General features: G+C 31.4%; 1 protein-coding gene across 1 annotated transcript in view; it reads left to right on the top strand.

Moving 5' to 3' along the window:
* Positions 1-15,935, top strand: part of LOC117169095 (LIM domain only protein 3-like) — an 86,645-nt gene extending 70,710 nt beyond the window's left edge. The window contains exons 4-5 of the mRNA XM_033355223.1: positions 6,559-6,811; positions 11,424-15,935. Coding sequence (XP_033211114.1) covers positions 6,559-6,811; positions 11,424-11,576 — 406 coding nt within the window. The 3' untranslated portion in view covers positions 11,577-15,935. The remainder of the gene's footprint in view (positions 1-6,558; positions 6,812-11,423) is intronic.
* The last annotated feature ends 382 nt before the right edge of the window (positions 15,936-16,317 follow it).

The following is a 16,317-nucleotide window of genomic DNA, read 5'->3' as shown; positions in this document are numbered from 1 at the left end:
TGGTTCATTTGTTCGGGGACCTTCGTTAAAGATTCAACCGAGTTATCTGAGCGCGTCCAGATTGAAATTTTCCATGCAATGGGAAGACTCTCTCGCGATTTCCCGTTGCGGACTTTTAATATTTCAGTCGCACTTTTCTCCACCTGGATATTTTTTGAGACTTGTTTCTTTATTTATACCAAATTTAATTAAAATAATTTAGAAAATACAGTTTTAGAATATCAGTTCATTTTTTTACTTTGATGACTTTTCCACATTTTTATTAAAATCGCTCAAAACCTTCCGCAAAATCTTTTTCTTGGTTCAGAAATAAAATATCAGTCGGGAGGGACACAAAAAGTTTAGTATTATGAACGAAAAAGAGAATTTTATGGTTAATGCGATAATTGAAACAGGGACCCCTGGAAAAGGAGGAGGGTTGTGACCAAAGGCGCCCTTTCCAGGTGCTGTCCCCTTTCCAGGTTTTCTCAAGTATTAATCCATCCAAACTGTGTTTTCAATTTATTTACAAATTAAATTATTCTGATCTGCCTGACTGAAAATAAGGAAAAACGAATAAAAGGGGTGACCCCTGGAAACGGAGGAGGGTTGTGACCGAAGTCACCCTTTCCAGGTGCTGCCCCCTTTCCAAGTTTTCTCAAGTATTGATGCATCCAAACTGTGTTTTCAATTTATTTACAAATTAAATTATTCTGACCTGCCTGACTGAAAGGAAGGAAAAACGAATAAAAGGGGTGACCCCTGGAAACGGAGGAGGGTTGTGACCGATGTCACCCTTTCCAGGTGCTGCCCCCTTTCCAGGTTTTTCTGAAGTATTAATGAATGCAAACTGTGCTTTTAATTTATTTACGAATTAAATTATTCTGACCTACCCGACTGCAAATAAGGAAAAACAATTTAAAGGGGCGAACCCTGGAAACGGAGGAGGGTTGTGACCCAAGTCACCCTTTTCAGGTGCTGCCCCCTCTCAAGTTTTTCTGAAGTATTAATACATCCAAACTCTGTATTTAATTTATTTGCAAATTAAATATTCTGACCTGACTGACTATAATTAAGATCGGTTTTTAAAAAGTTTTAAAAGATTTAGTCTAAAATTCACAATTCATCAAAGTAAATAATTCCCATTTTTTTCTTATTTCTTTCTACCAGTCAGTTTGATAGATTATTAGTATGCGTCAGTTTGAGATGTTATAAAATTCTTTTTCCACTTGAAGTTGTTTCGATTGAACCGAGATTCTTTAGTCTGAATTGAAATATCAAATTATCAGCATGCTTCAAACTTTTTATATACGGAAACATATGTTACTATAAGTGAAAAATTATAAGAGGTTCCAAAAAATAAATTACCCTGTGATTAATAATTGCATCATTTTCGTTTATACTCATTAAATATTGAAGATACTCCAACTGGAAATATTTAAAATTGATTAGCTTTCCATAGAAATGTTTTACAATTAAGCTAAATACCCCCCAAAAAATGTTCGAAATTCGATCATTTAAAACTATAAACGTTACAAATTAATAAATTTTCAATCGCAAATCTTAAAATTAAAAAAATTTTAATAGAAAATACTGAAGATAGAAAAATTTTCAGTTTTAATTCTTCTAAATTAAAATATTTCAATAATAGTTTAAAATTACATATCTTTAAAATATAAATATTGAAAATTGAACAATTCGAAACTCTTAAATTTAAAAACTTAAAAATTTAGATTTTAAAAATTAAAATATTCCAAAAAAGGTTCACAAGATAAATAAATAAGTTTATAAATAATTTGTTAGTCTTTCATAAAATAATAAAATATCGAACTACTCTAAAAATAATTCAGCACAAAAATGGCCAAGGCCAGTGGAAAATCCTGAAGTGGTCGGACAAGTATTTTCGAGCAGACTGTCCGTAGTTTAAATTTAAGCTGGTATTTTAATTTGATAACTAGATAAGCATAATTAATCATTTAAAAATAAAGTTTTTTTCTTCAAAAATTCATAATGAATGAAAATGCAACTGTTTGGGTAAAAAATTGTCTTTTTAGTTGAAAAATTGAACAATATAGTTGAATATTTTTCTTTTTTCAGTTAAAAAATAAACTATTTTATTGAACATTTTAGTAATTGTTAAAAAGTTCAAATTTGTATTAAAAATTCAACTATTTAGTTGCGAATGAAATTTTTTTCTTTTGAAATTTATACTTTTGGGTTATAAATACTGTTTTATATAAATTTTTTGCATAAAGTTTTAACAATCTAGTAGAAAAGTTTACCATTTGTTTGAAAATACATATTTGCAGGTTGAATATTGAACTATTTTGTAACAAATTCGCCTTTTTGGCTTGAAAATTTTACAGTTTGATTATTATTTTTTTCCTTGACAAAAAAAAATTAGTCTTAATTAAAGTTGGTTCTTTTGGTTGGAAAATTTATCTATTTTGGTTGAAAGTGCACTTTCTGATTGAAATTTAAGCTTTCATAGTTGAAAGTTTAACCATTTAGTAAAATATTATTCGATTTTATTTGAAAGTTAAGTAAATTCAAATCGTTTTTTATCTATAAAATTAAAATAACAAACTTGTCATATTTGATTTTTATGTTAATAGATCTCTGAGAAAATTGTTTTTTAAAAATGTGTAAAACAGCGTAAACTAAATTTTCTAATAAGTCACTACGTAGGAATCTGCGTTGGAAACGACTTTGTATACTACGAGGTTTATTATATTCATTTCCGACGTAGTTAATGACGTAGTTTACTACGTAGTTTTCGAGGTTTCTATAAAAATATTCGATAGTTTCTAATAATATAATAACAAAATCTCCGCAAAAAATTGCTCTCTAAATTGCTTCACTACCCTTCTATTGCAGCGGAAATTGAAGCGCAGTAGAAAATCCAGAATTGTCCAAACAAATATTTTTGAATAGAGACTTAGTTATTTTTACTTTAATATTTATTCTAATTTGCGAATGTTAATGATATTTTATACTACTTTAAATTTAAGTATATATTTTAATTTGATATTCAGATAGGCAAAAAACATGTTATAATATTATGTTATATCATATTATTTTATAAGTTTGATAAAATAAAAAATCGCATAACTCTAAAAACATTTAAGCAAAAAATTGCTCCCTGAATTGTTTCACTATTACGCTACAATTCCATCGGTAATCCAAGAACAGTAGAAAATCCTGAAGTGGTCAGACAGGTATTTTCAAGTAAAGACTGACCTCGATGGTCCGAGCCCATCTCTTACGTTGTCGACGGGCTACAAGAAGCCTTATTGGTATTTTCGAGGATTACCATTACCCGGGTGGTACTTTAGTATTATATCAAAACTGGACTGTTCTTAAGGCTCTATTATCGTCTTCAACTTGCATCGACTGCAGATAATGTGATTCAGCGAAAGTCGAGGGCAGGACTCAAGGGGTAGTTTTTACCCCATAATGGGTTCTATCGAAGATGCTCAGCCATTATGTCAAGCATTATCGTTTTTGTCCTACCTGCGCCTAATTTACCCGAGAGTACTGGCAAAAGACTTTTCTACCGAGACTGCGGCCAAAGTTTTCGGAGTGCATTTCCATCTCTTTTTGCTCCTCTTCTTTGAACTCTTTCCCCTATCCTCCTCTTTTCCAGTTTTTAAAATTATTCCTCTTTTTTTCTTGGTTTCAAGAAACTTTTCCTGTTTTTTGATTTTTCTCCTAAATACGAACTAAATTATCAGGAAATACATTTTCACTGAGAATTCATATTTTTGGTTACAAAATTATTTATTTATTTAAAAATTAAATCATTTTGTTGAAATTCTACAATTTCGTTCATGCTCATCCTTTTTCGTTAAAAATTTGTGTTCTTGGGCTGAAAATTCAAGTATTTTGTAGAAAATTCGTCTTTATGGCTTGAAAATTTTTCTTTGGTAGAAAAAGAATCTTTTTTATTTAAAAGATAATTCTTCTTGATTGAATATTCCACTACTATATTTTTTATAAAAAATCCATCTTCTTTTCATTTCTCCTTCTTTAAGAAAATTAACTGTTTTTCTTCTGCTCTTCTTCTTTGTACTGTTTCCCCTATTACTCTCTTTTCCACTGTTTGAATATTTCTCTTTTTTCCCTTGGTTTCAAGATAATTTCCTTGTTTTTTTATTTTTCTTCTAATTATGAACTAAATTAATATAATCTATTAAGACAATAGATTTTAAATGAAAATTCAACTTTAAAAAAAACTATTTATTTCGTTAACAATTAAATCATTTTTTTGAAATTTAACAATTTTGTTAATGTTCATTCTTTTTCGTTACAAATTTTTATTTTTGGGCTCAAAACTAAAGTGCTTTCTCAATAGTTTGCCTTTCTTGCTTAAAAATGATATTTGGTAAAAAAATAATCTTTTTTGTTTAAAAATTCATTCTTCTCAATTGAACATTCTGCTATTTTAGTTTTTATAAACATTCATCTGCTTGGTTGAAAATTAAATTTGTTGTTAGATATTCATACTTTCTGGTTGAGAATTCAACATTTTGGTTAAAAATTAATCAGTTTTGAATGGGGATTTAACTGTTTTGTTGTCATGCTTTGTTCTTTAATAAAATGCAACTGTTTTTCTTTTGCTCTTCTTTGTACTCTTTTCCTTATTTCACTCTTTTCCAGTTTTTAAAACATTATTCCTCTTTTTTTCCTTTGTTGCAAGAGAATTGCGCTATTTTTCGATTTTTCTACCAAATTAGAACTTTATTAATAGGTTCTATTTCAAAAATAAATTTGTAATGAGAATTAATCTTTTTGGTTAAAAAATTATTTATTTCATTGACAATTTAATCATTTTGAAACTTTATCTTTGTTAGACAAATAATTTTTTTGTTTTAAAGTTAATTTTGCTTGATTGAATATTCTATCATATTTTTTCTAAAAAATTTATCTCCTTGATTAAAAATCAACTTTTTTCTTGGATATTCATACTTTCTGGATGAAAATTCAACTTTTTGGTTAAACTCAATCAGTTTTGAATGGGGATTTAACAGTTTCGTTGTTATTTTTTCTTCTTTGGTCAAATTTAACTGTTTTTCTTTTGCCATTCTTTTTTGTACTCGTTCTTTATTCCCCTCTTTTCCACTTTTTGAATTATTTCTCTTTTTTCCTTGCTTTTAAGAAACGTTCGCTGTTTTTTTATTTTTCTTGTAAGTACGAACTAAATAAATAGAATCTATTAAGAAAATTAATTTTTAATGAGAATTAATATTTTTGGTAAAAAACTTATTTTTTACATTAAGAATTTAATCGTATTGTAGAGATTTTACAATTTCGTTAAAATTCACCCTTTTTTGTTCAAAATTTGCATTTTTTGGCTGAAAATTCAAGTCTTTTGTAGAAAATTCATCTCTCTCGCAAAAAAATATATTTCCGTTGGAAAAATCTCTTTTTTTGGTTCAAATTTAATTCTTTTTAATTGAAAAGTCTACTGTTATGTTTTTATAATTGCAAAATCATCTTCTTGGTTAACAATCTAACTACATATTTTATTGAAAATTAAATTTTTTGTCAGACATTCCTAATTTCTGGTTGAAAATTAAACTCCTGGGTTAAAATTAACCAGTTTCTTTGATTAAATATAACTGTTTTTTATTCAAAATTAAAATCCTTTTTTAATTGAAAATTTAACTACTCAGTTAAATGTTAAACTACTTAATTGACTCTTGAAGTAAATCATTGAAGTTAATTCTTTGTTGTTGCAGATTTATCTCTGGTTGAAAATTCATTTTTTTTTGTTAATAGTTAAATATTTTACCTGAAAAATTAACTTTTCAATTTATTGGTCGGAAGCTAATCATTTAAAGATAAAAAATGAACTATTTGTTTAAAAATTAATATTTTTTGTTGTGAATTTTTTTTTTATAGTAAATTAATCTTTTTGGTTGAATTAATCACCGGATATCAGAAAGTCAACTGTTTAGTTGAAAATTAATCTGTTTTTTAAGTACAAAACTATTTTGTTAAAATATTTACTATTTTATAGAAAAATAGCCAATTTAGCCTTAAATTTGAACATTTTGTATAATATTTGACTATGTGGTTGAAAATTTAACAATCTATTTAAACATAAAGTTTTTTGGTCGAAAATTTATATTTTTGTATAGAAAATTTAAAATTTTTAAAAATTGGTTATTGAACTCTTTTGTTGAAAATTCAGCTATTCCAAAGTTTCGTTAAAAATTGTATTCAGCTTAAAAACTAAGTTCTTTTTTTAGGAAAATTCGTCTTTTGTTCAAAATTTATCTTTCCTATTGGAAAATTTTACTATTTTTTTCGAAAATGGGTATATTTTAGCTTGAAATGTTAGAAATATTGTACATATATTAATTTTATTAAACAGAATTTATCTCCCTATTTTACCCGTATTTACGTCAAAAATCACACGTTTATTTTTTTCATTTTGACAGAATTTTGAGCTTCGAAATATTTTTAAAGAAAACTCCGCTGAATATAAATTTGAGAAAAAGAACAATATTTATTAGAAATTGAATTAAATAATCTGACGCTGAAGACTAAAAGTCGATATTTATTTGATTCCAGGTTTTGTGTCGGCGACAAATTCTACTTATGTGAAAATAAAATTCTCTGTGAGTATGATTATGGGGAAAGGCTAGTGTTCGCTAATATGGCGTTACATCCTCCCTCTTCTTTGGAACATATCAAGAGGCAACTTCCTCCGACGCCAACGCCACCTGGACAAAATTTTCACCCTGGTCACAATGCTCTTCAGCATCAGAATCAGCAGCAACACGTTTTGAATCAGCAAATGACACAACATAATCACGTCTCAAATGTGAGTACAAAATAAAAAATTAATAATATATAGTTATTATAGAAATATATTTATAATTATAATTTTACCATATATAATTAATAACATTAATTAAATAAATTTATGAAATATGAGTTTGTTAATTAAGGTTGCACTTTCGCTAAAAGAGCGACGCAAATAATAAATTTTAATTGTTATAAAAAAATAGACATTTTATTTTTACAGATAGTTGAAGCGAAGGGTCTTTCGAGTCTAAAATAGTTTTTTTGCTATTGAAAAATCTCGAATTGGCAGTGTGGGGCAGGGTCGTGGATTTTTCGTTCTTCAATAGCAATATTCTAAAAAGTAATACTTTTAGTCAGTTTTAATTTAGTCAATGCAGTAAGGAATAGTGCTACTTCAAGAAAAAATCTTAGATTTTTTTTTTGAAATTTCAAATTTTAGTTATAAATTGTCGTAACTAATAATTTTTTCCCATATTCATAATTTTACGAAAAATATAAACAGAAATCAGGAACAACCACACATTGAAAAACATATGAAATAGTTTTTCACTAATTTTCTATCTCCAATAAGTAGCTGCTAAGATAGGTGAAATTTTGTAGGTCTTCTCTTTCGATAACCGACGTTAAGCAGATCTTCGCTCGGGTTTTACTCGGATGGGTGCTGTCGTACTATATGGGCGTATTTATTAGTTTTTTAACTGCTTTAGTTCTTATAATACTACTATAATAAATAATAAAGAATAGAAATATAATGTATCAGTTACATAACTATATTAAAAACATTTTTTTCATTGTATAAGGTTTCCAGCACTATTTGCACAGGATTGCCGTAGTTTATTTTATTAAAGATTCATCCTTTTAGTTAAAAACTCATTTTTTCTTTTTTAAAGAATTAACTTTTCAAATTGCAAATATAGCTATTTACCTTTTGTTTAAAAAACGATTAAAAATTTTTTTGTAATTAAACTTCTTGTACAAGAAGTTAAACCACTTTTCTAAAAAAAATTTGTTTGTTTGCATATTTATCTATTTATTTGAAAATGTAACTATTTTTTGAAAATTCCTTTTTAAATTTTAAATTAATTTTTTATCTAAAACTGTAATTTTACCTTATTGGTTAAAAATTGTTTTTTTTTCGTTGAAAATCGGCATTATTGATCGAAAACTAATTTTTTAAATTTAAATTTCTCTTTTCGTTAAAACTGCAACTTTTTACATGAAAATTAACTTTTTTTTTTATTAAAAATTTATCTTCTTGGTTAAAATTTAAACTATTTTGATGATTTTTTCTTCATTGAAAATTGACCTTTTATAAGAAAATTGAATTATTTATAGAAAAATCCATGTAACATATTAAGGAAATGTCTTTTTTGGTAAAAAATTAATCTTCGGTTGAAAATTTTTCGTTTTCTTTGAGAATTCACTTTCGTGGCTTGAAAATTCAACTATTTAGTTAAAAAATAAACCATTTTTCTAGAGTTTAAATATTAGGTTATTTTATTTGCTTTGTATGAACTACCAATAATTATATTTTTCCTTAAGAATTCATCTATTTCTTAAAAATTCAACTTTTTTTATTAAAATCCAAGTCTTTTGGTTCAAGTTAAATTTTTTTTAAGTTTGACTGTTTAGTAGAGAATTCATCTCTTCAGGTAAAAAGTTCCATTATTTGGTTAAAAATCAATCTTTTTTGTTAAAAATGCAAAAATTTTATTTAAAATTCTTTCTTTTTGGTTAACACCTCAACTGCTTGATTGAAAATTTGTCTCTTTGGGCAGAAAATTCTTTCTTTTGGATTGAAAATTCATTAATTTTTGTTAAACATTGATTGTTTTTGTTACAAATTAAACTGTCTTGTAAAAAATTATATTATTTGGTTGGAAATGCAACTGCTTTTGGTATAAGTTTAAGTTTTTGTTCTTGGAAAATTGGAATATTTGTTTGAAAATTCAACAATTGAACAATTTTGTTAAAAATTTAACTGTTTTGTGAGAAATTAAATCTTTTTGGTTGAAAATAATTTTTAATTTTAGTGAAGTAATTTTAAGAGAATATTTAAAAAGATTTAAAACTATTTACAAACTTTAATAAATTAATGGGGAAGCTTTTAAGAACTTTTTTTTTTTATTTTGGCAGAATTAAAAAGAAAATTAATTTGAAAAAATATAAAACAGCACGGAGATGTTTCAATATTTTGAAATAAAATTTCAATTCATTATTAAGTATCTTTAAACTATTTAAAATAAAAAGAATTTTTTCACAAATTTATAGTTGGCACTCGAATTTATCCTGAATTCAAATAATTCTGACTTGGAACCGGGAACTTTAAAATTTAAACAAATTTCGAGCTAGAACAAGGAATTAAAAAAATTGTAATTCTAATTTTGCGTTAGAACTAGAATTTATCCAGGAGAAAAACAATTCTGAATGGACAATTGAATTTTTGAAACAAAATTCTAATTCTGAGTTGAAACAAGGTATTTTTTTTGGAAAAAATTTAAATTATAAATTGAAACAGGAGATTTGACCGAAAAATTATTATTTTCAGTTGAAATAAATAATTTTGTAAAAGAATTAAAATGTTCTATTTGAACAGGGACTTTTCAAAAGAGTTCTAGTTCCGAGTGGAAATAAAGAATTTTCTTAAAAAATGAAATTTCAGGATTGGAACAGGGAATTTTAAATTTTCAACCAATTCGGAGCTGGAATTATAATCTAAAACTGCTTGAAATGTCATAATTTTGAATATTTTTAAATTTATTAATTGATTCTTTAATTTAGACCATTAAAAATAATGTTGTGAATTTATATTTCTGGAATTGAATCTGAATCTTTGAACTCTACAATTTATGAAAGTCTAAAACTTTAATTTAGCAGTTTAACTGCATTTAATTTAAAATTGTTCAGTTGAAAAATGTTAGCAGCTTCCATTTTATATGTGTAAATTATTGAGCATTTAAATACAAAATTGTTAAACGAAACAAATTTTGAACTTCCATTTTCAAAGTTGAAAATTCAAGAGTTTCACTTTGAGTGCTTTCATTTGCAGTTTAGTTTCCATTACTTCAAATGGAACAATGCGCTGCGGGATCGAATAAAGGCACATAAACTTATTTCGCCGGGAGTGGGAAGGCTCCTGGAAGCTTTGAAAAATATTTTCGAATTTTAATTTTTAAAGACTATGTTTAGATGTAGAATTTCATTTCGCATCTTTTTTCTTCTGGGCAAACAGTTATAGCTTTTTAAGTTTTCTAATTAAATCAAAAAAACTTGCTTTTTTGAAATAATTCATTTTAATTAGTTTTTCACTTTAACTCGTGCTCAGTCAGTCAGTTTTTGGGATTTTTCAATAAAACTTGCAGGGAATGTAATTTGACATGTACTCCGACTGATAGAGTAAAATTAATTCAAAAATTTATTTTAAAAATATTGTTGTTAATATTTTTTCGATGCGTGGCGCTTATCGGACTTCTCCAACTTACAGCGTTTCGTTTATCGAGCGAATTTTAAGCAACAAAAAACTTCCAGCGATAAAGTTGTTAAAAATAGTACCAAGAAGTTTTCTGGAAAATTTTAGCCCAATCCAATTCATATTCAAGAAATTATTAACGTCTCAATACGACAGCAGCTGGATGACTCGCGCTCGGGCTGTAGGGAGAGTTTCAGATTAGATTTATAATACAGTTCACCGGTGCCAAAAATAAAAAATAATCAAGTAATCAGGTAGTATGAAAGTATTATGCATAAATAAATAATACTGCATGATGTGAACTAATTGATTCATTTAATATTTCGCCAAAAAATTCTAACGCTCTTTTACAACAGGAATAAAAAACAAATGTATTTTCTCGATCTTTGACTTTTTTTTTCAATTCCACGAACCATTCTATTGTACATAATAATAAATGAATACATTATTTTACATTATGTAATATTATTTATTTATCCATAATATTTTGATACTGCATGATTACTTGATTAGTTTTGATTATTGGCGCCGGGGAAATGTATTATGAATGGGGTCTGAAATTCTTGCTACAGCCCGCGCGCGAGTCGCCTAGCTGCTATCGTATTGAGATGTTACTAATTTCTGGAATTTTAATTGAATTAGGCTGAAATTTTACAGGAAACTTCTTTGTACTGTTGTTAACAACTTCCTCGCTGGAAGTTTTTTGTTAGTCAAGATTCGCTCGATAAACGAAACGCTGAAAGTTAGAGAAGTCCGATAAGAGCCACACATCAGAAAAAAATTTACAATTATTTTTTTTATATAAATTATTTTCTCTATCAGTCGAAAGACATTTTTAACTACATTCCCTGGAAAAACGAATTAAAATTATTTTTGACAAAAAAGCTACTTTTTTGGCTTTAATTAGAAAACTAAAAAAGCTACAACTTTTTTCCTGGGTGAAAAAGATGCGAAATAAAATTATACATCTAAATATGGTTTTCAAAAACTAAAGTTCGAAAATTTTTCTGAAATCCAGGGGTCTTCCCACTCCCAGCAAAAACAAGAACCAGGAAACATCCAGGAAACGACCGAAATTTTGTTTCTTTGTTTAAAACGGCTACCCTGGTTTTCGTTTCAAGACAAAAGAAGCTAAAGATAAAATCCGTTTTTTTTGCAGGGTCAAATATCGGGCGGCAATCCGACGGTGAACGGCACAGGGATTGGGGTTATTCCCAGAGGGCCAGGAGACATGAACAATAACGGGCTTTCGGGCCCAGGAATGGGCTCCGTGAAACCTCCCCCGATGTCGATGCCGGCCCCAACGAGCTGAGACGAGGCCCAACCGCCTTTGAAGAAGCTCAGATGCCTCGACGGCTACTAAAAGTGCTGCCCGCACCCAAAAAGGAGGATCCTTCGAGTCAGAGGAAGTTAAAAAAAAGTGGAACGATCCTGATCAAGCCTTTAATCTCGAAAATCCTTGAGCTTCTGGAAGCTGTCAAGGCTGATCGAGAGAGGGCTCTGAATTCTAGAAGATCGTTTTTAATCGATTTATCTTCTTCTACCAACTTCAGCTGAAGAATCCCAAAAATCGATCAGCGTGATAAACTTGAATCGCATCCACCTACCTTCGCTCTAGGTCGACAGTCACTGTGATTGGTCCAATGTTAGATTGGACTGACGATGATACAATTGAGGAAAAAAGAACGTTTCTCGACGAAAAAGAATCGTGTAAGATATATTTCTAGCAATAAAAATGTGTACATGTTGGATAATCGAAATGCGAGAAAGGGCGAGTGAAAATTGTAAATAAATAATGTACTAGATGCTATTGTAAGTGAGAGACGACGAGTATACGGAGACGACTTTATTACTCCTATGTTCGTAGTTGATTGTTTTCTGTTACCTCAAGAACTGCGCGATAAATTGTGCCATGTATTATATTTTTAAAAAGACTCTTAATCTGAGCAAACTCTGTTTAAAGATCTTTTTCGAAAGTTGAAAGGATTTAAAGCTTATTTTCGTTATCGAGTGGAGTCATCAGCCGGATGAAGGATTTGGAATTAATCATTAAAGTTAATAAATGAAGATCCAGATTGGCGAAATGCGCAAACTGGTTCCATACAGCTGAAACCAAAGATTATAATCTAAGATTATTTGCCCCTTGATTTATTCGTTTAGGTCTCTTTGAGTCTCAGATCCGCAAAATAATTTCACCTCGAAATTTGTTCTCGAGGGGCTTAGTCATAGTTTTACATGAAAGCCAAAAAGAGAGCTACCGATACCAAAAGATCGTACTACACATAATATGGAATACACCCAGTGGGCAAAAAAACATGAACATCCCCGAAACGTCATTGATACGCTCCTGGGCCGTCTAATGTTAGGCTAGTGTGCAAAAACCACGAATATATTCAGAACGTTTTTGGGGCGTTCCTATGACGACCAATGTCAGCCCAGTTGGCAGAAAACCAATAGAATCCCCGGAACGTGCTTGGACCATCTATAGGTCGTTAAATCTCATCCAAAGATGGCAAAAACGTTGAATATCAGCCAAATGGAAAAAACTATGAATATCTCTAGAACATCCTAGGTACGTTCCTAGGACGTCCAATGGCAGCTCAGTGGGTAAAAACCCCATGAATATCCCAAGAACGTCTCCAGGACGTCCGATGTCAACCCAGTAGATGTAAAACTATGAAAATCTCAATAAAGTCCTTGGAACGTTCCTAGGACGTCCAATACCTGTTCAATGGGCACTAAAATATGAAAATCTCCAGAACGTCATTGGGAAGTTCCTAGGACATCCAATATTAGCCTAGTGGGAAAAAACCTTCTGAATATCACCAGAAGATCCTTGGGACGTTCCCAGGACGTTCAGTGTCAGCCCAGAGAGCAAAAACCATGAATATTTTAAAGAACGTTCTTCGCACGTTCCTAGGACGTCTAATATCAGATCAATACGGGAAAACCCTGAATATCCCCAGATCGTCCTAGGACCTCCAATGTCAGCCTAGTGGGTAAAAAATTTATAAATATCCCAAGAACGTTTCTAGGGCATCCGATTTCAGTCCAGTAGATATAAATCCATGATAATCCCAGTAACGTCCTTAGAACGTTCCTATAACGCCCAATATCTGTTCAATAGGCACTAAAATATGAAAATCCCCAGAACGTCATTGGGACGTTCCTAGGACGTCCAATATTAGCCCAGTGGGAAAAACCTACGAATATCACCAGAAGATCCTTGAGACGTTCCTAGGACGTTCAATGTCAGCCCAGAGAGCAAAAACCATGAATAATTTAAAGAACGTTCTTCGCACGTTTCTAGGACGTCCAATATCAGCTAAGTGGGGAAAAAACCATTAATATCCCCCGAACGTCCTAGGAACGTTCCTAGGACGTCCAATGTCAGCCTAGTGGGGGAAAAATGGATAAATATCCCAAGAACGTTTCTAGGGCATTCGATTTCAGTACAGTGGACATAAAACCATGAGAATCACAAGTACGTCCCTGGAACGTTCCTATAACGTTCAATGTCTACCCAGCAGGCACTAAACTATCAAAACTCTCAGGAAGTCATTGGGGCATTCCCAGGACGTCCAATATTAGCCCAGTGGGAAAAAACCCATGTATATCCTCAGAAGATCCTTGGGACATTTCTAGGACGTTCAATGTCAGCCCAGTAGGCAAAAACCATAAATATTTTAAAGAACGTCCTTGCGACGTTCCTAGGACGTCCAATATCAGTTTAGTGGGGAAAAACCATGAATATCCCCAGAACGTAGTTTAGACGTTCTCAGTACGTCTAATGTCAGACCAGTGTGCAAAAAACCATAAACATCCCAAGAACGTTTGTAGGACGACAGATGTCAGTCCAGTGGACATAAAACCATGAGAATTCCAAGTACGTCCTTGGAAAGTTCCTATAACGTTCAATTTCTACCCAGTAGGCACTTAACTACAAAAATCCCCAGAACGTCATTGGGAAGTTCCTAGCACATCCAGTGACAGTCCAGTGGCCAAAAAGTCATAAAAATCTCAAGAACGTTCTTAGGATGTCCAATGTCATCCCAGCGGACATAAAACAATGAAAATCCCAAATCGTGCTGGGGACGTTGCTATAACGTCTAACGTCTGTCCACTGCGCACAAAATTATGATGATACCCAGAACGCTCAGGGGACGTTCAATGTCAGCTCAATGGGTACAAAAACAGTAAACGTCCCAAGAAAGATCCTAGGACGCCCAATATCAGCCCATTTGGCACAACACAATGAACATCTTAAGAACTTCCTTGGCACGTTCCTAGGACGTCCAATTTCAGGCTAATTGGCACAAAACCAAGAACTTACTTGGGATGTTTCTAGGAATTCCAATGTCAGCTTAGTGGGCAGAAAACCATAAGTATCCCAAGAACGTGTTTCGGACGTTCCTATCACGTCCAAGATTAGCCCAGCCGACACAAGCCATAAATATCCCCAGAACGTACTTAAGACGTTCTCAGTACGTCTCATGTCAGACCAGCGTGCAAAAAAAAAACCATAAACATACCAAGAACGTTTTTAGGACGACAGATGTCAGTCCAGTGGACATAAAACCATGAGAATTCCAAATACGTCCTCGGAACGTTCCTATAACGTTCAATGTCTACCCAGTAGGAACTAAACTACAAAAATCTCCAGAACGTCATTGGGAAGTTCCTAGCACGTATAATGACAGTCCAGTGGCCAAAAAGTCATAAAAATCCCAAGAACGTTCTTAGGATGTCCAATGTCATCACAGCGGACCTAAAACATTGAAAATACCAAGAACGTGCTGGGGACGTTGCTATATCGTCTAACGTTTGTCCACTGCACACAAAATTATGATGATGCTTAGAACGTTCCGGGGACGTTCAATGTCAGCTCAATGGGTACAAAAACAGTAAACGTTCCAAGAAAGACCCTAAGACTCCCAATATTAGCCCATTTGGTACAAAACCATGAACATCCCAAGAACTACCTTGGCACGTTCCTAGGACGTCCAATGTTAGCCCAGTCGACGCAAACCCATAAATACCCCAAGAACGTTTCTAAGACGTCGAATGTCATTCCATTCGGCACAAAAACACAAAAATCCCAAATATATAAAAAATAAATAAAAATCCTAGGACGTCCTATGGCAGCACAGTGCGCCCAAAACCATAAAAATCTTTCGTAATAACATCATACGTCTTAAGAGCATCCCTAGGTTATACTAAAGCCATATCCAAAATGACGCTTTAGGGATGTCCCAAAGACGTTTCCAGGACATCCTGATTTGTTTGCCCACTGGATACACACGCACGAAAAGAGAAAACTTTGTATTCTGAGAGGAAAGTGTTTTGTCGAAATGAAGAAAATAAAATTTTTTTGTCTGTTAATTTCTGCGACTGTCAGAAAAAACGACTCTGCCATCTACCGGTCGTTTAATGAAAATTTTCTTCCAATTGACGAAGCATTATCCTCTTTTTGATGATTTTGAAATAAAAATTGTATATTACCGCTCTGTATGATTAAGTACAAAAGTTACAGACATTGTATAAAGGGTTCTCCTTGAAAACAGCGTGAGGGGCCGCATTTTTTAATTGTTTATTCATCTGTATATACTATCATTATTAGCACACTATTAATATATTACGAGAGATAGAGTCCCATTATTACTGAGGAAAAGAAAAAAAATACAGAATCATTCTTATTAATACCTGAAAGCATCCGTCTTCCTTTATTTCACTCCAATCCTTCAACGACGTCGTTTCGAGTCGAATCGGATTTCGTTACGTCGATACGTCGATACGTCGTCTAATAACGTTCGATGTATCGAAATCGCAGAAGTAAGGCCGTTGCTCGTCGAACTTGGCCGATTAGGATGCCGTATATTGGAAAACGGAGAAAGGGGGAAGGGTTCTATTTCCCTAATGTCTTCCAGCCCACGGAGTCAGATGTTATTATATTCGGTGAAGACTTTATAATGGGACGTTGAAACTCCTTAAAAGTCACCGGCATGCTCCAGCCATGGAATCCACTTCCTATCATGGGGTGCTCAAAATTTATA

Source organism: Belonocnema kinseyi, chromosome 3 (assembly GCF_010883055.1).
Source record: "Belonocnema kinseyi isolate 2016_QV_RU_SX_M_011 chromosome 3, B_treatae_v1, whole genome shotgun sequence".
Taxonomy (NCBI): domain Eukaryota; kingdom Metazoa; phylum Arthropoda; class Insecta; order Hymenoptera; family Cynipidae; genus Belonocnema; species Belonocnema kinseyi.
This window is presented reverse-complemented; position numbering and strand designations above follow the sequence as displayed.